At 53.6% G+C, this 26,219-nt stretch overlaps 1 protein-coding gene across 1 annotated transcript; it reads left to right on the forward strand.

The window, feature by feature from the left end:
* The first annotated feature begins 3,403 nt into the window (after positions 1-3,403).
* On the forward strand, positions 3,404-19,408 carry BPIFB2 (BPI fold containing family B member 2). The gene is made up of 16 exons (XM_033186114.1): positions 3,404-3,586; positions 4,363-4,505; positions 6,824-6,917; positions 8,616-8,720; positions 9,590-9,736; positions 11,228-11,288; positions 12,818-12,878; positions 14,030-14,121; positions 14,410-14,595; positions 14,835-14,888; positions 15,335-15,505; positions 16,080-16,147; positions 16,294-16,339; positions 17,003-17,066; positions 17,423-17,499; positions 19,041-19,408. Exons 2-16 carry the CDS (start codon positions 4,397-4,399, stop codon positions 19,080-19,082), a joined length of 1,377 nt encoding a protein of 458 aa, XP_033042005.1. The 5' UTR covers positions 3,404-3,586; positions 4,363-4,396; the 3' UTR covers positions 19,083-19,408.
* Positions 19,409-26,219: the final 6,811 nt, after the last annotated feature.

Genomic DNA, 26,219 nt, shown 5'->3' on the forward strand with positions numbered 1-26,219 from the left:
AGCAGGTGAGTGAAGGGACAGGGGGTGGGGGCTAGTCTCCAGCTTGGCTCTAGAACCTCCCCCAGAGGAAGCCATTGTGACCCACTTTCCTTTTATAAGATGGGGAAATTGAGGCATCAAGACAGGAAGAGCCATGCCGGGGTCTCAGGAGCTAGACAGGGGCGAGAGCTGAAGCTGCAGTAACCCAGTCATGCTTTTCCATGTTCCCTAGACCCCTTCCTGCCCCAAGCTTCCCAGGTTTTTCACCTTCTTAGGTTGCCTGTGAATGCATTTTGTAATGCTGAGCTGCTCACTGGTGGACATTGTGCATAACACAAAATACATGGCATGTGTTGTTGCTTTAATAAAGTTCTACTTTTTGGCTGGGCATGGTGGTTGATGCCTGTAATCCTAGTACTTTGGGAGGCCGAGGCGGGTGGATTGCCTGAGCTCAGGAATTTGAGACCTGCCTAGGCAACACGGCAAAACCCCTTCTCTACTAAAAATACAAAAAATTGGCTGGGCGTGGTGGTGTGTGCCTGTAATCCCAGCTACTCAGGAGGGAGGCATGAGAATTGCTTGAACTCGGGAGGCGGCAGAGGTTGCCATGAGCCGAAATTGCGCCACTGCACTCCAGCCTGGGCTACAGAGTGAGACTGTCTCCAAAAAAATAAAAAATAAAAAAAATAAAAGAAAGTTCTACTTTTTTACTGGGGAAAAATAAAAGCATAACCAAATGGAAATGTCAGGCTAAGTTTTTTCTGTTAGCCCTGCCTGTAGGGAGCTTGACTCTTTGGACAGCAAAACTAAAATGAATTCACTTTTACCCCCTGGTGGCGATTGCTTAAAATTGCAGACTAATGACCAATGGGAAGTGGTCCACATACTAAAACTTGAACATGTAAATATGTTAAGTCACAAGGCAAAGGGGAGCTAAAGCTAGAAGAGGAATTTAAGTTGCTAATCAGTCAATCTTGAGATGGGGAGAATATCCTAGATTACCCATGTGGGTGCAATGTAATTGCAAGGGTCCTTATAAGTAGAAGAGGAAGGCAGGGAGGTGGCCGCACGAGAAGCACTCAGCTCAACATGCTGGCTTTGAAGATGGAGGAAGGGACCAGGAGCCAAGGAATAAGGGTGGCTTCTAGAAGCTGGAAAAGGCAGGTGGACAGTTCCTCTCCTACAGCCTCCAGCAAGGAACGCAGTCCTGCCAATACTTCCTTGATTTTAGCCCAGGGAGACCCATCTGGGACTTCAGACCTCCAGAATGGTAACATGATAAATTGTGTCTTAAGTCACTAAGTTTGTGATAATACATTACTGCAGCAAGAGGACACCAATGCAAACCCCCTGAGAATATTCAGTGAAGGGGAAACTCTGAAATGCCACCACTACAATTGTTACAAGGGTCTTTCAAATGTATACTCATTCATTTATTCATTCAACAAATATTTATGCATCTAGTATGGTCCAGGTGCTGGAAACAGGGCTGAGCAGAACCAGCTCCCATCCCTGCAGATGCAGGCACAGTGGTTGGCAGAACATTCTGCATATGGCAGGTGCTCACCAAATGGTGCTTACCATTGCTGTAGGGAGCTGGTTGAGATCTGGGATGGGCTGGTGAGAGTCTCCCTCTTTTATGTCTACTGGCTGTCACCCAGATGGCTCCTGTGCTGGAAATATTTAGGAAAAGGAAGTATCCAGGCCAAGAGCAAACACCAAGAGCGGCTTTGGTCAATATTTGCACCTCTGTCCACTGAGTCTGCTGTTTGCATTAGCTATGGTGAGGGTGCAGGAGGGCCCTGTCTTATGCACTGACGGACAGAGCAAGGCCAGGAGCAGGGTGTCAGGGAGCTCACAGCAGGCTCTTCTCATTCCTCTTTGCCTCTAGAATAGGGGCAGGGGAGCACTGGTTGGGAGGCAGGGCTGGTTCAAGTGAGCTCCAGCTGCCCAGGGGAGGGCTTGATGGTGTCTGTGGTCAGCTTTGTAGGCACTGGTGGGGGCCTAGCACAGGGTGGGCCTAGGAGCTGGGCCTGATATTTGAGCTGGTGTGGGGTCAGTGGGAGTCAAGGAGTGCCCTGGAGTTGGGAAAAGGCCCCAAGGCATCCTGTGCCAATGAAGAAAAATGGCAAGGCCACCACCTGCTGTGCACAGGTGTATGCACAGACACATATGTACCTCCCCATCCCAGGAAACAGTCCACTCACATACACACATGCACCTAACACCACACACTCACAGACCCACAAACACGCAGTAGGCCAAGCCCACACATGCATGCATGTGCACAGAACTCCCCACTTTTGTGGTCCTGTCACAGACCCACAAACACGCAGTAGGCCAAGCCCACACATGCATGCATGTGCACAGAACTCCCCACTTTTGTGGTCCTGTCACAGACCCACAAACACGCAGTAGGCTAAGCCCACACATGCATGCATGTGCACAGAACTCCCCACTTTTGTGGTCCTGTCACAGACCCACAAACACGCAGTAGGCCAAGCCCACACATGCATGCATGTGCACAGAACTCCCCACTTTTGTGGTCCTGTCACAGACCCACAAACACGCAGTAGGCCAAGCCCACACATGCATGCATGTGCACAGAACTCCCCACTTTTGTGGTCCTGTTGGATTGTGTGAATAGACACGCAACACCATAAACCAAGACGCCAACGCGCCCATTCCATGTCCACACCCACACATAAGAGCACACGTTTTCCCTGCACATGTGTACATGTGACTATGCACACACAACCACACACACATATCAACACACACAACCCTCATCCACACATGTGCATGTGCAAATTCCTTCATGTGCACACACAGTTCCTTGGGTCCCATATAGTCAAGGCAGAGGCTGGCGTTTGTAATGTGGAAAGAGACGGTGGACGAATCCATTGTGAGTGGAATGTGCATTTGGAGAGAGGCTGGGGTGTTAAGCTGTGGGGATGGGTCATGCACACTTTCTCTTCTGTTCCCTACTGAGTTAGGGCTCAGTTTGTCACTGGGTTCAGGGTTCAGCATGTGATCAGGGTCAGAGCTTGGTAACTGGGGTCAGCACTCAGTGTGTGAATATGTGACAGGGTCAGGGCTCAGTCAGTGACTGAGGATGGGGCTCAGGTAACCTTCTGCCCCTCCGAAAAGGGTCATGTTTCTGAGAGAGCTTGGAGGTACCAGGCTTGAGGGGTCATTGCAGGCATCCCCCTGCCTATGGAGGGGAGATAGGGTCCTCATAGGCCCCATCCTCCCAGGCCTTGGCTGGGCATAAGGGTACCCTCCTAGAAGCAGTTTTCCTTCCAGAGATCTCCTGGCCCCTAAGGCCATAGCTGCGTAGCCCCAGGGGCTCGTAGTGGTTGGGAGCTGGGCCCGGCTACTGGCTACGTGGCAGCCCCAGCACACATGTGGGATGAGACACTTTGGCAAAGGCCATGTTTGCAGGGAAAACACTTGCAACCACAAGCAAACTTGCCGCGCCCTGGGTCCCTTCCCAGTGGACCCTGCACATTAGGAGCCTTATAAAGTAGCCTCTGCATTTGCCTGCCTGGGGCAGAGGAGGGCTACCCTGGGGCTGAGAGTTCACCTGTCTCAGGAACCACCTGAGGTAGGCATGGGATTGGGCTGGTACTCCACCTCCGAGGAGTCTCGGCTTCTTTATCTGTTCAGTGGGGATGCTACCTCCAGCCACCCTCTGCAGAAGGGTCCTTCCATCCCTGGCCTTGCTGCGGGACCTGGGCAAGTGCCACCATCCTGGGTCTCAGCTGACCCACCCGAGCAGCAGTCCCTCATTCCTGCCTGGCTCCGTCTCCCTGAGTCAGACACAGATCTGCCTACTTGGCCAGACTGCGTCAGGAGTGGATGCGGGCCATGTGAGAGGCCTACTCTTAGGCCATTTCTCACCTGGCCAGGAGGGGATGAGGACAGGAGCCACCCTGGGTCTTCCCCTGGCTGAGTTTGGACAGCTGGACACCAGGCTGGGCTGTCACACTGGGCTGGACTCCGGCATCAGGTGACACAGTCCTGGGCCTCTTCTTAGGACAGGAAACTACCCTCAGTCTCCCCATTTGGGAGGCTCACCATCCTTCTCTGCCATGGCTTGGGTCCTGCACCTGGTCCCAGTCCACTGTGTGGCCCTAGACAAGACTTTCTTCTCTGGGCATTCGGGGTCATTTCCAGAAGAGACTCCCCCGTGATTCCTGATGAAGCAAGCAAGGCAGGATGATGGTTACCAATGCAGAGATGCAAAAACGGATGTCTGTGGGCCTGGGGTAGGGCTGGGGTCACCAGTCAGGGCTTGTTCCCTCCAGGCTGGAGTGGGCTTCTGGCGGCTCAGGGGTGGGCTGTTCTGGCTGAGCTCCCTGATGCTTGTTTCTAACCCAGCCCACAGATCCTGTGGCCAGCGGCCAGGGCAGCCATGGCTTGGGCACATAGGCTGGGCCTGCTGCTGGCACTGCTGCTGCCCATGGTCAGTGCCTCCACACCAGGCACCGTGGTCCGACTCAACAAAGCAGCATTGAGCTATGGTAAGGGGTGTGCCACCCAGCGAGTACCTGCGAGCCTGTACATGCGTGCGCAGTCCTAGGTGTGTGTGTGCATCTGTGAACTCAAAAGCCCCATGAGGACCCAGATTTTAATCGGAAATTGTGTCCCTGGCACCCAGACAGTGCCGGACACACGGCGCTGCTCAACAAATGCTTATTACATAAATGCGTGAGGGGGAGTACGTCACGTGGCCAGTGTGCAAGTGTGCACACATGGTTTGCTCACGTGCTTTAGTGATGTAGGCATAGGTCGGTTTGAGGGGCTGTTTTTACCTGTGTGTGTCTACTTAAGAGTTTGAAATTTCATAGAGCTGTGCCCACGTGTGTACTTAAGTGTCGGGGAGTGTGCAAGCCCATGACACTGCCTGGATGTGTGTGCACAGGTACGGCTGTGCACCCTGGGTGTACAGGTTTGTGTATGTGGCGTGTGCACGCACATGTGTGCTTGGGAGAGATCTGTCCAGCACCGTGATGCAGGCAGTGTTCTAAAGTTATTGAGCTCCATGTGAGAGAACCATCTGCTCACTGGGTCCCGCTTGTGTGAGGGCTCTGTCTTATGGCTTTGCTGCTAGATCCTTCCAAGTCTTGCCCCAATCCCCTACGGAGGGCACAATGAGGAAACTTAGGCCCAGGGAGGCACAGACATTGCCAAGGTCCAGGACGCCAGCACAAACATGTTTATTCACCTCGAGCTGCCTCTCGGTGAGAATTTGGTTTCCCACCAAAGCCGGAGATCAGAAGCTGTTTTCCCCAAGGCCAAACTCAGATGATCGTGTGAGAAAGTCAGGTCAGACAGTAGATGGGACTTTCAGTGGCCCAGGACACGAAGCAGGGGCTCAGGGAAGTAGCCGGGTTCCCTCACCCCTGGGTACACGCAGCCTTCCGGGACCTTGTATCCGGGCTGATGGGCAGGCAATGAAAGGGGTCAGTGATCCGTGCCAGAGCGTGACATGGAGCCATTCATGGATGCCCGCAGGTAGGGCCATGAGGTCCGCGCCCTCTGCTGCCTTCCTGCCCTCTGCCTGTCCTGTGCAAGCCTCCTGTGTTCCTAGGGAGCCCTCCCCCGCTTGCCTGCCTGTGTTTGTTCTTGGCAGAAATCTGGCTGGAGGCCCACGCTGGACGCATTGCTCCACAGGCTGGGCTTAGTGGCTACTTCCAGTGTCCTCCCCACCCCATCCTGCAAGCCCCAGAGTTCAAACCCTGTGTCAAAGGAGCACTGTAGATGGAGTCTGAGGTCTGGGTGTGAGTCCCAGCTCAGCTGCAGATGGTTAGGTGGGAGAGGGGTGCTGGGAAACATGGAAACCGCCGCCTTTATGCTTCTTGTTGGGGGAGACTAAGACCCAGAGAGGTGCAGGGACTTCCCAAGTTCCCACAGTGAGTCTCAGCAGTGGGCAGGCCTCTTGACTCCTCATCTGAAGCTCACTTCCAGCACCATTACCTCTTATTTTAATTCAACTCCCATTTAATTAAAACCTCTCCGGGGCCCAGCAGCACAGGTGAGTGAGGATGCCCAGAGGCTCGGCAACCAGGTCCCTTGTCCAAAGCCAGCTTCTCCCGGCCAGGTGCCCTCACCTCTCTGTAAAGTGGGCATGATAGTAGGAAAAGTAGAGCACTCAGAACAGGGCCTGGCACTACAGGATCATGACATAAGTGATCGCCGCTATTATTACAAAAATAAATAGCAATGGTAGTAGCTAGCATTTGCTGTGCAGTGAGTGTTTACAATGATCCTACGTGACAGATAACATTAGAATCATTGCAAATGTATAGATGGGGAAACTGAGGCACAGAGGCAGTGAGTAACAGTGAGCACTGGGGTTGGAACCCAGGATCTAAGAGACTCTTGAGTCCTCAGCCTCCAGGTGAGGCTGTCCCCTCCCCTCCCAAGGGATGTCCCCTCTGCTCCCATGGGTGCCTCCGCAGCAGGCCAGGAATGACTGGGAGATGCTCGTTCTGCTTGGGAACTTAGGGAAGGCTCCCAGAGGAGGTGGGATCTGGTTGGAACCTTGCAAGAGGGCAAAGGATTTTGTTGCTTTTGAAGGATGGGAAGAATCAGCAGGATTTTGAGAGGCAGAGTGGGGGAAGGAGGTCATGCCTAGGGGGAGAAGGCCTGGTGCGAGTGGCGCACCCAAGGTGGGCTCGTGGGGAGTCAGCTGCCCTCCACACATGCTTGGAGCAAGTCTACCCCTTCCAGTCTGAGTACCCTCTGCCCAAGGTGCAGGGTAGATGGCAGGCAGTGTGTTCTTGCTACTTGGTGGTTCTCGAGGGCACCCTGACCTCAGTCTACCCTGGCCCCACAGTGTCTGAAATTGGGAAAGCCCCTCTACAGCGGGCCCTGCAGGTCACTGTCCCTCATTTCCTGGACTGGAGTGGAGAGGTGCTTCAGCCTACCAGGTGAGTGCTCCCCTTGTCCAGAGAAGGTGCTCCTGCCACCAAGTGGAGTGTTCCTGCTTGCCAGGTGGGTGCTTCAGTCCACTGGGTGTGTGCTCCTGCCTGCTGGGCAGGTGCTCCTATCCACCAGGCAAAGTGTTCCAGTCCACCAGATGAGCACTCTTCACTGAAGGTGAGTGCTCCCTCCCACCAGGTGAGTGGGTCACAAGATGATTTAAGAGACGGACTCAAGGTGGAGATGCTGGTGCCTGGTGCCTCTGAATTAGTGAATTTCTGCCCTCAGAGGCTAAGACTGGCTCCTGGGTCCCCAGGGCTGGCAGGACCCTCTGTTTCTAGAAACTGGACACTGAATTTAGACATGAATCTGAGCCTCCCTTACCTCCACGCCACCCTGCTTAATGCAGAGACTAAAGGCATAGGGAGGTGGAGCATCCCAAACTTAGACACCCCCAGGGCTGGTCAATAGCTGCCTTCCACATAGGAACTCAGGCTCACTACTGTCGGATCTTTGGGTTTCCAAGAGAAAATATACATCTAGAATCCATCAAATTTGGAATGATAGCAACTAATTAAAAAACATTTAAAGGTCAGGCTTGGTGGCCCACACCTGTAATCCCAGCACTTTGGGAGGCTGAGGCGGGTGGATCACCTGAGGTCAGGAGTTCAAGACCAGCTTGGCTAACATGGTGAAACCCCATCTCAACTAAAAATACAAAAATCAGCTGGGCATGGTGGCAGGTGCCTGTAATCCCAGCTACTTGGGAGGCTGAGGTGGGAGAATCTCTTGAACCTGGGAGGCAGAGGTTACAGTGAGCCGAGATCGTGCCATTGCACTCCAGCCTGGGCGACAAGAGTGAAACTCCGTCTCAAAATAAACAAACACAAACAAACAAACAAACAAAAAACATTTAAGACTTTAAGACCCTGGAACAATGGGTGGGTGGTTAAAACAAACAAACAAACAAACAAATCTGGCTTGGGGGCCACCAGTTTGAGATCTCTTAGGTAGAGCTGAAATGCAGTTCATGGTACGGTTAATAAAGGTAGAGAACTGGACGTAAATACCCAACGACCAAAGATGCCTAAATCGCTTGTGGTCTGGTCACACAATGGACACCACGTGGCTGTTTGAAAACAGCACCCATGGTTCTCATTTGTAGACACGGGATCGAACCCAGGATTGTTGCGTGCACAGAAGCAGCTTCTGTACAGGGGACCTGAACTGTACTGTGCAGAAATGACTTTCATTTAGGAAATAAAAGATATCACAGGTTAGCTGGAGAGTGCTTGGAGATTTGAAGTGGGGGAGTTTCTGTTGCTGTAGGCTGCGAGCTGCAGACATTGACTAGGATACCAGAGAGAGGATTTCTGCCTTCTGTGGTTCCTGAAGTTTTTCTTTTCCAACCTTTCCAATTTTCCAGGCAGGTGTCAGAAACTGTCAAAAACCTGAGCAATCATCTCACCCAAGTCCTACCCAAAGCAGGGGCCCCCTCTGCATGTTCTCCCTACCAGCTGGTGTCCAACCTTGGTTGCCTGCCCCGTGGTGATGGAGAACTCACCACCTCCCCCTCACCTCATGGTTCCAATTGTCAGAAAGCCCTTCTTCATAACATCGTGTGGGTATGACTCAGAGCACCCACCTCAGAGTTGATCTCATGGTTTAATGGGGGCCATCCTGTCATCTTGATTACTACCCTGCAGGATCCGGATTCTGAATGTCCGTGTGCCCCGCCTCCACCTGAAATTCATTGCTGGTTTTGGAGTGCGCCTGCTGGCAGCAGCTAATTTCACTTTCAAGGTGTTTCGGTGAGCAGATCTCCTTGTTAGGGGGTGAGAAGGGTTTCGGGGATGCTCCGAGGGGGCACAGTGAGGGGATGGGGGGTAGCAACCCCTCTAGGACTCTCATCCAGGCCTCTTGACTCCCTGTCCAGTGCTCTGTCTCGCCTCACCCTTGGAGGGGAGCAAGATAGTGAGAGCATTTCTGAGAACCCTGCTCAACAGCTCTGCAACTGGGCAGAGTCACTTCACTTGTTTAGCCCTCAGCTTCCTCATCTGTAAAATGGGATGAACTTCTGCAGCGTGCCAATGGGTTCATTGCTGTGATTATAATGACTGTCCTCCCTTTCCCAGGGCAAGGCATGTGAGAGACGCTCAATAAGCATAATGATCAGAGTTATTTTTGTGTGCCTGGCATCTTACATGTTACCGCATTGAATTTTCACACCATGAGCCGTGCAGTCAGAGGGGTGTTTTATCTTGCTCCTCTACCCTGACACTATGATTGTATGCATGCTTCCTGTGGGCCAGGCTCTGTGATTATCTCACAGGAAACTCAGCACAGCCCTGCGACATAGGTCCCACCAAACTTATGTCCATTTTGCAGAAGAGGAAACTGAGGCTCAGAAGGGTAAATGGCTGGCCCAGGGTCTCACAGTGAGAGGCTCCGGACAGCCAGTGCTCACACCCACTGCTGCAACGTCCATGACCCCAAGTGGAGTCTTGGGGCCGGGGGCTGTGGGCCTGCCCCAGGTACGGCCATCTCACTCTGGGAGCGGGGGGCCTGCCTGGGCCAAGTGGAGGGCAGGCAGGGGCTGGGGAGTTTGTAAGATCTCTTGTCAGTCACCGTAGGCTCTGCTGGGCGGTGCTGCTCGGACTCAGGACTGTCCTCCCTGCAGCGCCGCAGAGCCCCTGGAGCTGACGCTGCCTGTGGAACTGCTGGCTGACACCCGTGTAACCCAGAGCTCCATCAGGACCCCCGTGGTCAGCATCTCTACCTGTTCTTCATTCTCAGGCCACGCCAACGAGTTTGATGGCAGTAACAGGTGGGTGTCTGGTGAGGGCAGGGCCACAGGAATCCCAGATGCAAAAGCTGTGCTGCTGTTTTCTGAGCTGCCCACTCAGGACTTTCACCAATGGCCACAAGGGCCTGAGAGGCCCCCATTATTGTGTTTGTTTTATGATGGAGTACACTGAGGCTCAGAGAGGGGGAGAGGCATGCCTGAGGTCACACAGTAAGTGAGCAGCCAGAACCTGGGATCTTTCCATCCCCTTGACAATACACTTTCCATTCCCTTTCCACCACGTGACAATACACACTGGCTATTAGCACACTCTTTGGGGAGAGATTTTGGGTGGATCAGACTGGCTGTTAGGACCTTGGAGACCCACCGCTCCTTACAGAGATGGAAGCCAGGGAGGGGCGGGACCCGCCAAGAGCGAGCTCTCGCAGGTGGCGGCTCCCTTCTGCATAAAGGCTGACCGCAGCTCCGGCCTCCAGAGCACCTGTGTGTGCTGAGCACTGTTCCAGGCCCTTTCGGTGGATCATTGCGTTTGATCCTCACAGTATCCTACCAGGTAGGTGTTAAGTATTTCCTGCATTTTACAGGAGAGCAAACGGAGGCCCAGAGCAGTTAAGTGACTTGCCTAAGACTACCAGCTGACAAATGGTGTAGCCAGATTCAAGCCCAGGCAGCCTGACTAATCCCATGGCTTGCAAATCCCCCTAGATGATGTCTGTACCTTCCCAATGTGAGCAGGGCTTGCTGAGGTGTTGAGCATCTTGGAGGCTTAGAAGAATGCAATGTTTGCATCAAGACTGAGGTTTTTCCCCAGAGAGGGGTGTGGCTGTATAAATCCATTCACACTTGTGTCCCGTGATCATCACGTGTGACTCGTGACCCCTCACTGTCCTCACAGGCAAGGGATGCTCACAGCTGATTGAAGGGGAGATGGAAGCCAAGAGGCTTTGGAAACACAGACACCACCCTCCTACCTCCCCAGGGAGCTGGTTCAGCAAGGTTGGGCTGTGGCTTGGATCCACATTTTTGCAAATCAAGGAACCATTGGTGCCTATGGAGCACTGTTGAGTTGTTTAAAGGGGAAACGGAGGCCCAGAGCCAGGAAGGTATTTTATTAGGTGTGTTACAGAAAATTGGACCCAAAGCATGAAGCAGACCCAGGATCCCAGCTCGAGCCCCTAACCCAACCTTCACTAGGCTTAGAGTGGCCACGAAGCCAGCTGGCCGAGGTCATGGCCACGTCTGGCTTTTGCAATGCCCTCTCGGTCTCACTTGCCACATTCTTGGCCATTTCCAAACCTTGAGATAAATGACCCTCTCTTTTGAGACTCAATTTCCTTATCTATGGGGCCAATTATGCCAGCACCGTGTGTGGCAGGTGGCAGGGCATCGAATGGGATTGATGGACCTCCTGGCTGAGGACAGAGACTTCTCTTCCCAGACGCGCGACTGTGCTGAGCGACGGGACCCAATGTGTTTGGCAGCCCAGGAACTCTTTCTCTGTTTCTCCCTCAGCACCTCCCATGCACTGCTGGTCCTGCTGCAGAAGCACATTAAAGCTGTCTTGAGTAACAAGGTAAAGGGCTTGCAGATTTCTCAGAAAGGAGGGCATGGCTTCACCAAGAAGGCATAGTGAAGAAAGAGTGGGATTTCAGGCAGCGGGTACTTTGCTTGGGATTAAAAAAAAAGAAGCCCCTTCATGGTCCCCATGAAGGCAGGGAGGAGGCTGGTGCCAGGGTCCAGGGGAGTGATGGGGAGATACAAATGAGGGCAGAGTTTATGGGGTTGGAGGGGAAGGAGGTTCATCCTCTTGGGACAGCCCCAATTTCATGCCAGAGGGTAGATGGAGTGGGGTTCGTGGGCCTGTGGTGTGTGAAAAGAAGACAGAACGAGAGTGAAAGAGGGTGTGGGCATGGGGCCAGCTGTTGCCTGGATGGGTCTTGGTCCTTTCCAGATGTGCATGGTCTCTGCTTCTGGTTCCACATCTGTACTGAAAGAGACAAAGCCCCTCCTTTGTGGGGCGATGCATTAACATTTCAGAAGAGTTCGGGACAGTGGTGGACAGAGTGGGTGCTGCTATTATTATTGCTGTTTTAGCTCTTGTCATTGTCTGCATGGAGCTGACTTGGTGAGAGAGGGTAGCCCAGGCAGGGGCTAGGGTCCCCCTGCCCGGGGGAGCTCATTTTCTCCCTGCCCTATCCCATCCCAACCCCACTACAGCTTTAAGGGGCAGTAGTAGAGACGAAGTCAACCTCCTGCATGCCACCCCACGCCCCCCAGAGGGCGACTGCAGCATGCCCACCTTACAGATGAGAAAACCGAGGCTCAAGGGGTGAAGGTGGGGCAGCTCCTCTTGAGAGTCCTGCGGGATGCCCAAGTGGATGGCTTGACTTTGCCTGTTGGTCCAGCCTCTTCCTCTCCTTGTAGTCCCCCTGCTGCTCTCATAGCCAGCCTCTTCTGGGCAAGGGGCTTCAGGCAGCACTGCAGGAAAGAAGACCCACCCTCTCCTCTTCCTCTTGACCTCGCCCTGCACAGCCTCGCCAGCTCTTGCCTGGTCAAGGCTGTGAGTGCCCCTGGCCTTGCAGTTCCTCCTCTGCCCCCATCTTCTATCACACGGATTCCAGCATAATATACTTATCTGGCTGCCCATGGTGCCCAGGGGAAACCTCTGTAACTCCCTGGCCTGGCATCTGAAGCTTGGCTGGTCTGGCTTGCTGATCACTGCCTGCCCCTGCGTGGGCACCACCCTCCCACCAGCTGAGCTTCAAGAGTGAGCTCTGAGCCCCGTTGCAGCAGACTCCCTGCCTCAGTTGCTCAAGCCCAGCTGTGACCACCTCTGCTGGGCTCCACGGCCCCTGTTCTTCCTTCCGTGCCTGGCGACCTATGCTCACACTGCCATCAGCCTTTGGGCTGCTTCTCCTCTGTTTCTTTGGTGCCTGGAAGGGGTCCTAGGAGATGCCCACTGGCCGGTGGAGGAAGGGGTTCCAGGCATGGCGTACAGGTTGGGAAGGCTTCTAGACAGGGACTCTAGATCCCTCCCAGCCTTATGCCCTCCAGCCTGAGGGCTGCCCTAACCCCAGCCTCCTTCTCTCTGTCTTACCACAGCTGTGCCTGAGCATCTCCAACCTAGTGCAGGGCGTCAATGTCCACCTGGGCACTTTAATTGGTAAGATCTGGGAGCCGGGGGAGGGGGGTGGGGCCTCTGGGACCCCCTGGAGCCCCTGGGACCCTCCAAAGGTTCCACTCTGGATCACGATCGACCTCTAGGAGGGTCAGTTGTAGGGTGACTGAATTGTGAGCTCCCAAAACAGTAAAATTATTCATGAAATCTGGGAATCTCCAAATTCTAGAACCAAAACCAAGTCTTTGGTTCTAGAATCTGCATATCTTAGATCAAAAAAGCTGAAAAAAATTACAATTTTGAAATCATGAGTCTTAACATTGGAGAATCCAAGGACCATTGACACTTAGAATCTAGAATCATTCTAGAATCTAGAATCCTCATTCCAAAGACCATCTCTTGCCTCGGCCTCCCAAAGTGCTGGGATCACAGGCGTGAGCCACCGTGCCTGGCCTCGCCCTTTGAAACTTCCCCGCAAGAGTATTCTGAGGCTCAGAGGAGTTGGGCTCTGAGCTGTGCCTCCCTGAAGGCTGCTCGGAGGGTCTGTTAGGGAAGCTGGACTTCTGTGATCTTGCATAACTGGCTCCAGTGGGGTGTGCCCTTGGAGTTCCCATAGAAGACAGTGTGATGGGGTGGGGAGAGCATAGCTTGGGGTCAGACTGACTAGGTATTACACTCCTGGGTAAGACTGAACCTCACCAGACCGTGTGTGCGTGTGTGTATGTGTGTGTGCGCATGTGTGCATGCATGTGTATAAAATAACCCTACAGGACTGTAACGAGGATTGAATGAGATACTGTAAGTCCAATGTCTGGACCTTGATAAGTGAGAGCTCTCTTCTTTTTCTGTGGTTGCTTTTCACCTTTCTCAGGGGATATTTGTGCCTGAACTGGGCCCTTCTCCTTCCTTCTAACTTGGAGTCACTAGTCTTCCACCGAGGGGGAAAGCAGAAACCATACCTGTTAGAATTGTGTCTAAACTAAGAGTCAGCAGGCTGTGAGTAGTTTAATCCTGGCTGTGTGCACTTTGCCACTTAAATTTGCTTATTCAGAGGCTTGCTCTGCCTCTTTTGTTTTGTGGCCTGGCTCTGGCTAATCAGGATAATCAGACAATAAATAAACTTTTCTGGATAGGTGAAACGTTGGTGAGCAGTGCTAAATATGTCATCTTTTCTTCTCCACCCTGGTTTCATGAAGGCCTCAACCCTGTGGGTCCTGAGTCCCAGATCCGCTATTCCATGGTCAATGTGCCCACTGTCACCAGTGACTACATTTCCCTGGAAGTCGATGTAAGTGCCTCCTGGCCAGCCCAGAGCTGGGGGCTTGCTGCCCCTGGAGTCCTTGGTGTTCCAGAAGATTCCTAAAGGAGTGGGGGAGTGGGAAATGAGAGGAGGAGCCAGAACAGTGTCCCAGCCGGGGGGCACGCCACACGGGCAAAAGTGTGAGCTAGACATATGGCATCTTGCAGGGAGTGGGGGGGCAGGAAGTGGCATCTAGGAGCCCAGGTTCTGCCATGGAGCCACCTCCCTGCTGAGGCCCTGCCGCTTTTCTCCCATTTCCCCCTCCTACCCCCACAGGCTGTTCTCTTCCTGCTGGGCAAGCCCATCGTCCTGCCCACGGATGCCACTCATTTTGTGTTGCCAAGGCATGTGGGCACTGAGGGCTCCATGGCCACTGTGGGCCTCTCCCAGCACCTGTTTGACTCTGCGCTCCTGCTGCTGCAGAAGTCCGGCGCCCTCAACCTGGACATCACAGGGCAGCTGGTGAGGGCCTGACCTGCAGCCCAGGGCCTGTGGGGCAAGAGCTCCCTGTGGCCCAGCCTAGGGAGACCCCCCAGAGGCCATATTGTGGGGGGATGGGACTGCTAGAGTTGGCGCCACAGGGTGGCTGTTGGAAGGATTAAACAGGGGCTATGGGGAGCGATTGCTTGGGGGAGACAGTGGTGATCTATCTTGGGAGCAGCTGCCCTAAAACCTGTTGTGGCCTGGGGGGCTGATTTCAGAGGTCGGATGACAACCTGCTGAACACCTCTGCACTGGGCTGGCTCATCCCAGAGGTCGGTGATGTTTCTGATCATTCCAGGGGTTGAGATAGGGGACGGGGGTGGGGATTCTCCGGGTCGTGGGATCTCTGCTGGCTCTTATCTGTCCCCAAGTGAAGTTCAGCATCTGTCCTTAAACCTACTGCTCCATCTTGGGGAGGCTCCACCTTCTGCCCAGACATCACACTCTGTCTCTCCGTGCCTTCACTTGAGCAGTGAGTGTCTGCTATTTGGAAGGTCTTTCTCCTCCCTTTCCCTTATCCTTCTTCAAGACCAAGCTCAGGGTCACCTCCTCGGGGAGACTCAACCCCCTCGTCTGGTCCAGCGGCCTGTGGGGGACCCACCTCTGTGCCCAGTCACATGCGGCACCATGGTGGCCCAATCAGCATTGGAGGAGTGACTGACCAGAGAGCCTGCCAGCCGCTGCCCCAGCAGGGCCTCCTCCGCCTCTGCCTCCCCAGGTGGCCCGCCAGTTCCCCGAGCCCATGCCCGTGGTGCTCAAGGTGCGGCTGGGTGCCACACCTGTGGCCATGCTCCACACCAACAACGCCACCCTGCGGCTGCAGCCCTTCGTGGAGGTCCTGGCCGCAGCCTCCAACTCGGCTTTCCAGTCCCTCTTCTCCCTGGATGTGGTGAGTGCGGTGGGGCTGGCCGGAAGGCGGGTAACTGTCACGGAGACCTCCCTCCCTGCTGTGCTGTCCCCTCTTTGCTCTACTCACACTAGTGTCTTCGCTGTTCCTTGAACATGTCAGGACACTCCTGCCCCGGGACCTTTGCATGTGCTGAGCCCTTGGCCTAGGACTCTCCCACCCTGGCTCTTGGCATGGCCAGCTCCCCCTCCTCTTCCAGGTCTCAGCTTAAATGTTGCAGCCTTGCTGGCCCACCCTGAGTAAGAAGGTCCCCGTCAGCCTTCTCAGCACCTCCTCTCTGTGTTTTTGGCCCCTGCCACTCTCTGAAAGGATGGCTTCTGGTTACAGTGGTTACAGTCCCTCTCTCCCACAGCTGGCGGCTCGTTCCCAGGGCAGGGAGCTGGTCTGTCTTGTTCACACTGTGTTGTTCCCAGCGTTCAGCGTGGGTCCTGGCGCATAGAGGGGACTTCACAGCCACCTGCTGCCTGAATGAGTCGGGGGATGGGTGAGAGGCTGGGTAGCTGGTGCCCCTCTCGTGCCTCTGTGCCCTCTGATCCTGCTCTCCCCATATGCCCAGGTAGTGAACTTGAGCCTCCAGCTCTCTGTGTCCAAGGTGAAGCTTCAGGGGACCACGTCTGTGCTGGGGTAAGCGAGCCCACCTGGACCCAGCAGCCTCAGTGTGTTCTTGTGTGCAATGGGTCCACCACTACCCCAGGTCACGGTGTCAGCCAGGGAGCCTGGAGGTGGGGAGGTGCCAGACCCTGTCCTGAATTCTCCTGCTTCTCTTTCAGGGATGTCCAGCTCACGGTGGCCTCCTCCAACGTGGGCTTCATTGATGTGAGTGTGCGGCTGTGGCCTCTAGAGACCCCCCTCCTGGGTGGGGCATGTCTTAAGCCTGGGGAAGCCATGTCTGTGTATGTGTGCGGACCCGTGTGCTTCTGTCTGCCACTATAGTCAGGCTTCCCCGGGCTGCTTGGGGACAGTGGCCAGTCAGTCAGTCTGCCTGGCAGTCGATGGTCTGTCACCCAACCCTCAACCCAAGAGTCCATCGGTCGGTTGGACAATGAATGTTAGCTGTCCTTTCAGCCAGGTGATGTGACTGGGTCATCGGCCACCATACATCCACTTGTCAGCTGGCATGCCATCAACATGCCCCCCTTCTGCCCAGCTGTCAGTCTGTCTGTCTGTCGGTCATCTGTGTCAGGCAGTCTGCTGGCCAGTCCACCTGTGGGTCACATAGTGCGTGAGTGTTCACAGTCCTCCGGTGAGCACTGCCACTGGGTGTGATCCTGAGGAGGCAGAGCCAGCCCTGGGAGTGTTGCTGGGCCCCACTTGAACCCAGGACATGGGTGATCTGCCCTCCTCCCTCTGCCTCAGCCTTTGCCACCCATCCGTTGTCTATCTGTCTGTCTCTGTGTGTATTTATGTATGCACCTTACTGTCCATCTCTCCTGGCCCCTCGGCTGGGACCGGCTCATCTCCCTGGCTCCGTGGCCACAGACAGATCGGGTGCGTGCACTGATGGGCACCGTTTTTGAGAAGCCCCTGCTGGACCATCTCAATGGTAAGCCCTGCCCTCCACCCCAGCAAGGCCCCTCTGGCCCCCTCCGTACCCCACATCTGCTCAGTGCTCAATCCCAGCCCCCTTCCCACTTTCCAGACTCAGAGGGTGAGAGGGGGCCTCTGAAGTCTAGCAGCCCATGTGTGCATGCCCATTGGCACACATCTGTGTAGCAGCTGTGTGATCTTCACCAAGTTCCTTTTTCTCTCTGAGCCCCAGCTTCCCCTTCTGTAAAATGGGTATAATAATAATGGCATCCATCTCCCAGGTGCCTGTGAGGACTCAGTGCCGTGATGCATATGAGGGCTTCAGCACAGGCTGGCTCCAGGGGACGATCCTTTCTTCTTTCTCGCCTGCAGCTCTCTTGGCCATGGGAATTGCCCTCCCTGGTGTGGTCAACCTCCAATATGTTGCCCCTGAGATCTTTGTCTATGAGGTGAGAGCCTTTGGGTGTGACGAGAGGGGCCTTCTTCACTCAGAGGGACTGAGTGACGTGGGGGTCACCTCTCTCCCTCCCCACCTGCTGCCGCAAAGACCGGGCCATGAATCCTTAACTACAATGAAATGAAAAGTCCAGGATGCCAAGAGACGCTGGGTCGAAGGTTTCATTCTTCCTTTAGTCCTCATAAAATATCATCCCAGGCCACACTCGGGGAATTGGGGCTTTCACTTATCCCATGATCCTGTGCCCTGGGATGGGCACGACCCCTTTGGTATCTGGGGCAGATGACAGTGAGACTCCTTCTGCTTTGTAGACAAACTGTGCAGGCTGGGTGGGAGTAGGGAACTTCCTGAACTTTCTAAAATTGCTTTCCCTGGATCTGAAATCATGGGCCCAGGGTGAGATTCAATCACAACACTGCCCAGGGAGAGATCCTACCTGGGATATAAAAGGAAATTCACTCAACAAGACATGCGTAAGACAGAAAGCTGAACCCAGGTCTCTCAAGCCCAGTGTCTCCTGTGCCGTTCATACCCCATGAGTGTGGCCTGCTGATGTAATTCCAGGGAGGATGCCCTTGCTCCTTAAGAACTACTGTCTCAAGGCACTTGGGTGATCCGCCCCCACGAGAAGGAACAATTGGTACCCAGAGGAGCAGGGCTATTTGGGAATTTCCCTAGGGACTTCCCAAAATAGGCACGGTTAGTGGCTGACCCACCTTGGCCCTTGACCCAGCCCCTGGGTCAGAGGTGACAAGTCCCTAGTCCAGTACTGTCTGATGGAACTTTCTGCAAGGATGGAAGTTTGTACTGTCCAAAGCAGTAACCATGATCAGTCATGGGTGCGTGTGGCTACTGAACACTGAAGTGTGGCTAGTGCAACTGTGGACCTGAATTTTTTATTTTATTTCATTTTAATGAATTTCAATTTAATTAGCCATAGGACTAATTAGCCATAGCCACCAATTGTGGTTGCCTTATTGGACTACATAGTCCTAGACTATGAGCTACATTGTGGCAGGAACTGGGTCTGGCTTCTTCTCTGCTGGTTCCCAGCACTTGCCACAGAACTTGGCTTGTAGTAGAGGCTTGATGAAGATTTACTGAATGAATGAATGAATGAATGAATGAATGATCGGCAGCCCTCCAGAATGCTCCTGCAGTGGAGTGTAGCATAGGGAAGCTATCGGGGGGGCGTGCCTGACTCTGCTGGAGAGATTTGGACTTGGAGAAGATGATCCATGGTTCTGGGCTCCCATTCATAAAGCATCAATGGTATCCACCGTCGGAAGAGCAACCAGTGCCTTCCTGGGGGGTCTCACTGCCTCCTCACAGTGGCCTTGTGAGGTGGAGCCTGTTACTACCCCCAAAGTGACAGACTGGGAAACTGAGGCCCAGAGAGGCAAAGGACTCTCCTCACAAACCAAAACAAGAATGGCAGAGCAGAACTCAGAGCCAGGCTATGGGGGCGGCTGGGGTCCTGCCTGTGCCTCCTCTGACCCTCTGACCTGGTCCATCATTTCCTTTGCCCTTCAGGGCTACGTGGTGATATCCAGCGAACTCTTCTACCAGAGCTGAGGCAGGACCACTGGGAGGCCTGAAAGTGGGCCAGCTCCCTGCTCAGGCGAACTTCTTATTTCAAGTCACTGGGGAAACTGAGGCAAAACCATACTTAGTAATCACCAACAAGCTGGACTGCCCAGCTGGGCTGTTTTATCTTCCCTGAGTGCCTGGGTCTCCCTCCCTCACTTCTGCCCTATCCCTTCCTCCTCCTCTCCTCCTCCCTCTTCCCTCACCTCCCCGCTCCTTCCTCTGTCCAACCCCCAGGGGGAGCAGACTGCTCCTACAGGCTGTATAGAACTGCCCTCTTGCATTAAACAACTTCTCTTGAGCTGCAACTTTCAGCCAAGCAAGGCAAACTCTTTGTGTGCCTAAGGCCAGTTCCCTACATACAGTCTCCAGGTTCTGTCTGTCCCTGGAGCCACAAACGCTGCCTGGGAGAAGAAGAAGACATAACCACATCTCTGTTGATGACATCTCTGTTGATGACATCTCTGTTGACTGTATCACCTCTTTGCCTGGGGGCGCTCCTATTTTGAAAAAGGACCCTGGAGAGCTGCACGATGAGTCTGAAGTTAGAGCACCATGGTGGCACTTTGGGCACGGTGCTCCTTGCCTGGCGGCTTGCCCCATCTTGTAACTAGAACCTCATAGGAGCCCCATGAATCAGGCAGGCAGAGACTGGAGTTCCATTTTATGGATGTGGGGACTAAGGTCCACTGAGGAGGGGAATGCATGGTGTCTGAGAGCTGGATGGTGACACAACCTTCCTGCAATCCAGACATGAGCTGTCTGTTTCCCTCTCCCACTCTCCAGCTCCCAGAGCTGGACCTTGTCCCTGAGCCACGAACTTCAGGTGATGGGGAGTTCATTGCTCTTCTAGGCAGCTTCCCCGTCTTTGGTCTACTCCAGTTACAAGCAAGATTTTTGTCCTAAAGAGGCAGCATCTGCTTCCCAGGCCTCTGCCCTTCTGGTCACACTGAACATGTCTAACCCCTTTTCCCTCTGAATGCCCTTCACACCCAGTGAATCACACAGGACAAGATGACCTAAGAAACACCCAGGGATGTAAATGCCAGCAAGTCAAAGTCATGTGATTTTCTAACCCTGATAAGTTAATCTCTTAGCCAGAGACAGGATTCCTTCCTGCCTAGATACATGGGATTTATGTTCTGTTTATGTTTCCCTTGGGGAGTAAAAGTGCCTCAATTTTTACCACCAGTAAGCAAAGCCTTTGGTACAGTGTGACCCTAGTCACTCTTCCTGTGAGGGTTCAGGTTCAGGTTCATTCCTAAAGTTTCCAGTGTGAGAGACTGAAGGGACTGGACCAAGCCAGGAGGCTTGGTGGTGGAGAACAGGTTGGGGGTAGTACTGAGAGAGTGGCAAGGGGCAGGTTGGAAAATCCACCCCCATGAGTTTGCTCAGGAGAATGTGACTTGTATTTCATTTGGTTATTTGGTTAATTAAGTCATTCATCCTACTTTTATTGAGGGTTAAAATAGGCTCAGTTTTAGAAGTGAGGAAGGGAGATCCAGGCACTCAGAGTGGTCTGGAGTATGAAAGAGACAAAAATCTTAAGATAGAGCCATAGTCTATAAAGTTAATAACCTAGGGAAAGATTACGAGCTCAATATGTCAGTCCAGTTATCTATCTATCTATCCATCCACCCACCCACTCATCAACCCATATAACCATCCATCCATTTGTTCATCCATCCATTCATCCATCCACCCACCCATCAATCTATATAACCATCCCTCCATTTGTCTATCATCAATCCATCCATCCATGCATCCACCTACTCACTATCCATCAATCCATATAACCATCCATACATTTGGTTATCCATCCATCCACCCAGCCATCAATCTATATAACCATCCATCCATTTGTCCATCATCCAACCATCCATCCATCCACTCACTACCCATCAGACTATATAACCATTCATCCATTTGTTCATCATCCATCCGTCTGTCCATCCATCCATCCATCCACCCATTTATTCAGTCATTTTTTCCAACCAGCCAGGCTTTGTTTGTACTCATGATATACCTATTTCAATAATACATATTCTTTTAGGAGAATGGGGGATGAAAATGCCTGAGTCAAGCTCCCTGCCCTGAAGGAAGCTGGTGGTCTGTCCAAAGAGAGTTGCCCTAATCCTAAGGGATGCCCTTTGGTCATTCAGTTAGGTGCCTGATGGGCTCTGGCTGCTGAGAGGGACAAATGGGTGTAGCAGTCTGAGTCCAGTTAGAGGATAGAAATCACACAGGAGCTCAAACAGGGGAAGTTTAACATGAAGCGTTATTAACTATGATAAAAGAGTCACTGCAAGACATAAGGAAGCTCTATATGGTCCTCTAGGGCTGAGGGAGAGTACCCAAGGAAAGACAAACTCGGAAGGGCTTCAGGCCTCATTAGAGAAGGCATTGCTCAGCCTGCTGGATAGCACAGATGTTGGCTGGTGTGGCCAGTCTGGAGATGGCCTGAGCTGGCCTAGAGTTTCTGGGCAAACAACAGGCAACTAAGACGTTGGGAACCAGTGTGCAAGCAGCATGGGGGGATGAAAGAGGGGAGCGCTGGGGTGTGACTTGCGTGTGGAACAGCTCAGGGTGTGGCTCTCTGGGCTACCGGTGACTGGATAGAGGTAACATGAGGCTACTTACAGAGGAGTCTGGGCACTGGCATGGGCAGGAGGCCTTCAGAGGGGCTGGGCCAGATGGGTGAGGGTATGGGGAGTAGCTCTAATTTCTGTTTGGAAGGGCTGGCCCCAGGCTGAAGCTGCAAGTTTGCAGAGGGATTGAGTTCTGGACCCATGGCTGGGACAGGCTTCACCTGCACACACTCACATAGCCAACCACAACCCACACTGGAAATTGTAGGAAGCCTCTTCCTCGTGCACTGCCCTCTCCTAAGAAAGGTTGACATCATGCTCACTGTAAAGGAGAAATGCTTAAATGAGTCCCATTGCTTATCATGGAACATACACTGAAATGTGCTTTCAGAGCTGAGGGGCGGTAATAAATTGCTGACACAATGGGGCAGAGGAGAAAAGGTCTGTGTTTTCCCAGCTCAGGTTCCTTTGCAAATCTCTCACTTGTCCACTTGCATGGCCCACTCTTCGCCCTGAATGTCTACCCTGCATATTTCCTTGCTAGGCTCTTTGCCCAACATGGGATGTGCCTGCTACCCCCACGCAGCAGCAGATGCAGTCTCCCCTGGGCGCAGTGTGGGGTGATCTGCCTGCCTTGCTTCAGCCTTCAAACCCCTCCTCCCCAATCACTCTGATGCCCTTTGATTGCACACCATGGTTATTGGTGTCCATGGCTTCCTTCTCCACCGCGCCTCCCTGACCCCTCCCAGAGCCCAGCACACAAGTGCATCATAAATGTGCAGCGAGTGAGCTGTTTGCACACATAGATGGTGGAGCTCTGGCCCAGGCTTGCCTCAACCCTAAGCCCTGGGCAGGCCATGTGGAGAGCCCTATCCTCATAGGCAGGTGAGGGCTGCTAGACTTGGAGTCCCCTATGTTGGGTCCCCGGCGGGTCAGTGGGGAAGGGAAAAGATGACACTGAGCTTCAGGACCGGCCCAGTCTCCAGCGTCTGAGAGTTAGAGGGAGGAAAGGAGGATAGGGAAGGCTCCCTGGAGGAAGGAGCCTCAGCTGGTCCTGGAAGCATGACTGAATTTAGAGCTGGAGGCAGAGAGGGCATTATAAGGAACCAGGCAGGGCGATTCTGGGGCCCGGGAGAAGAGAGGAGCCCTGTTGGGTATGCCTTGGAAGGTGTTGGCCTGGGCTCTGGAGCCCTTGGATCCACATTGAACCCCCAGCTGTGCCATTCACTCGCTGTATGACCTTGAGCAAATGACTTGACTTCTCTGAGCCTTAGTTTCTGTAGCTATAAAATGGAGAAAATTGCTGAAGTGCCCGCCTCATAGGGTAGTTCTGAGGATTAAGCAGGTGAGTGTAAATAAACACTTAGCATGATGCCTGGTACAGGGGAATGCACAGTACATGGGTCCTGCTGTTATTGGCAGCAGCATAGAGTTCTACTCCCTCATCCATCATAAAGAGGATTAAACAAAAGTGGCCCAGAGAGGTTGAGGGAGCTGCCCAAGGCCACACAGCTTGCAAGGGCAGTGGCTGGGACTGGGTCAGGTCCCTGAACTCATTCAAGGGGTTTCTGCTGTTTCTCCCGCCCCATGTCCTTTCTGCTGTCCACCCCAAATACGCTCCTTAATACCCAGATGGCCCTGGTGGGAGGCAGGGAGAGCCAGGAAACTGCAGTCAAGACACACCAGGGTGGATTTGTGGGCAGTAAGAGGATTTAAGTCCTGTCTGTCTGTCTGTCGGGGGCGGGTCAGCAGGGATAAGACGATGCTATCTGTGGACCTGGCTCCTGCAGCTCAGGGCCTGGATCAGGGTAGAGACCGTCTGGCCACCCTGGGTCCTGCTCTCATCCTTCCCAGCCTGGCTTCAGCCGCGGCTTGTGACCTCAGGCAGGCCCTCACTGCCCTCGCCTCAGTGGCCCCACGTGCACACGAGCACAGTGGCTTCCTTCATCTTCCTGGACCTGTGGAGTCCGTGTGGGGTGGGAAAGGAAAACCCCAGGCCCCCAGCAGCCTCCTGGGGACTGTTCCTCAAGCACAAAAGCCCTCAAGGGGCCTCCGAGCCAAGCCTCCCCAAGAAGCTCATGATGGGCAGAACAGAGGCTGAAAACCCCCAGGCCGCCTGGTCCCAGGTCTGTGACTGGTTCCCCCTGTGCCTCTGAAGTCACCCCTGCGTTCAGTTCTCCCAGGTTTGGATCTTGAGGGAAAGCACCCCCCCCCACCTGGTCCTGCATGATAGCATCTTCAGGGGGTCCCTTTGAAGACACCTCACTTAGCCATTAGCTCCTTGTGCCCCCTGTGAATGAACCTTGGGGGACACAAACCCCAGTGGGCTCAGCCAGCATCTCCTAAGCCTTGTGCACTTGCTGGCCCCTGTCTGAAACACCTTTGCCCCTGTCTTGCAGAGCTGTCTTTGCTCACCCACTGGCATCAGCTCCAACAACCCTTGCTCACGGGTCTCCGGGTTCTGATGATCACCTTGTTCTTCCATCTCTGTCCCATCTCTCTGGTTTAGTAGCTTTCATCACCCTTGCCTCCCTCGGGAACAATAGGCTTTGCGGTTGTTGACTTGCACAGTGCCTGTCTCCCCCTTTGGCCACCAGAAACTCTCTCAGGGCAGGAAGCCCAACTGCCTACTCACTGAGATAAACCCAGTGCCCTGCACAGGCATGGCACACAGTAGGTGCTCAATAAATGTTTCTCGAAGAAACAAATGCATGCCCTCTGTGTGCCCAGACTTGTGGGAGGTGCTGGGTCTAGGAGAGGGAACAGTGTGAGCACTGATGGCCGCTTGCGCAGCCACATCCTGCCCCTGGTACCCGCTCTTATGCAGCCACCAGGATTCCCAGCCACTCTTGTCTTCCACGCTATTTACATTGGAACAGACTGAAACGTCACGTGAGCAATGGGGCTCCTGTTCTTCAAGCCTCTAGATAATTATCTGGGCCTTATTAAGCCTTTAATTATTCCAAGCCATTAATCAGGCTCCCTAATATAAGGGCTTCCTCAGCTCAGGGTCAGGAAGAAGGGGTCAGTCATCTGCAGAACTTCCCTGAGCTCAGCAAGGTAAGGACAGTCCCCTACCTGTGGAGCTCTCCCCAGAGACGGTCTTATCCAGCTTTGTCATTTTACAGATGAGAAAACTGAGGCCCAGAGAGGGGAAGAGACTGGCCTGAAGTCACACAGCAAATGGATGGCAGGGTCAGGGCTTGGATCTATGTCCTCACCTCCAACCAGTGCTCCCCACCTCACAGGTGACCACTGGGCATTGCAATTTTCCGATGCTGTAGGAGTTAGGAAAGATCAAGGAGACAGCAGATCAAATGGGTCTCCCTTGGGCTCCATCTGAGGTTGAAGGGAGACTAGGGAGGGGAACCCCAGGCTCTGCTTTGTAGGAGCTCAGAGCCGAGCTGGGCACCTAGGAGTGGGAGGGCATCTAGGAGTATGTGCCAGGCAGAGAAAGGGAGGAAGGGTCTTCTGGTGGGAGAAACCATGAGCAAAGGATGAGGGTGGTTGGGGTAGCAGGAAACGCTCATCACAGGTAGGGTGGATTATTTGCACGATCAGGTTCAATTTGTGATTTTTGAGGACAGGGGCAGTAAGGGGTTGAGGGAGGCTTCGTGGTAGATAAGGTAAGGGCTGAAATTAGGACTTGAGGGTTGAGCCGGTGATAGATGGATGGAGGGAAGGCATTCTAAAAGGGAGGGACAGCTTAGGACATGCACATTCAGAAACAAAACCCTAGCATTAGCCATTTGTCCCAGAGACACCTGTATGACCACGTTCCCTGAAGCCACTTATTATTCTGAGAGGGCAAAAAAAAAAAAAAAAAAAAACCCTGTGCCGAGTGACCATAAGGCCTGGCATCAGTTCTGGCCTGGGCATGGGAGACTGGGGTGAGGCTCAGTCACCCCATCTGTGAGATGGGGCTGGGGCTGGAGGAGACCTTCACCAAGCCCCTCCCAGCTCTGTTGCCTGGCTCAGAATTTCACAGCCCCTTTGGGGATGATTTTCAAAAAGATTTGACATGGGGTGTGCAGGGACGTGGGCATGTGTCATGGCACACGCCTGTGCATTCACGGGGCTCGAGAAATGCTACTGTGGGTCATTTTAAACCCAGATGTATCTTCCATTTAGTGAATATTGACTATTGGCTTGAACGCTTCTTGATACTTAAGTTCCTTTTCATCCCTCAGGTCTCAGCCTAAATGTCTCCTCCGCAGAGAGTCTGTTCCTGACCCCTTTATCCCACATCCCACGCTATTGCTTCTCATTCCCCGCCAGACTTTAGGATTTAGGAGGAGCAGGGCTGTCTCTGCCACAGAGACAAAAAAGACAAGCCGGGTCTGCTTGGCACATAGAAGACACTCAATAGATGTGAGCCGAATGAATGAATGAGTGAATGAGTGAATGAGTGAATGAATGCAGGCATCGGCTCAGACTGGGAAGGGAGGCCCATGGTAAGGGCCCATCTTAGTTTGTGCATTAGGGGAGCCCTCAGTGACTTAGCCCGCTGAGAGCAAGAGAGTCTGGCCGGTACCTC

Source organism: Trachypithecus francoisi, unplaced genomic scaffold, assembly GCF_009764315.1.
Source record: "Trachypithecus francoisi isolate TF-2019V2 unplaced genomic scaffold, Tfra_2.0 Lachesis_group21, whole genome shotgun sequence".
In the NCBI taxonomy this organism is placed as follows: Eukaryota; Metazoa; Chordata; class Mammalia; order Primates; family Cercopithecidae; genus Trachypithecus; species Trachypithecus francoisi.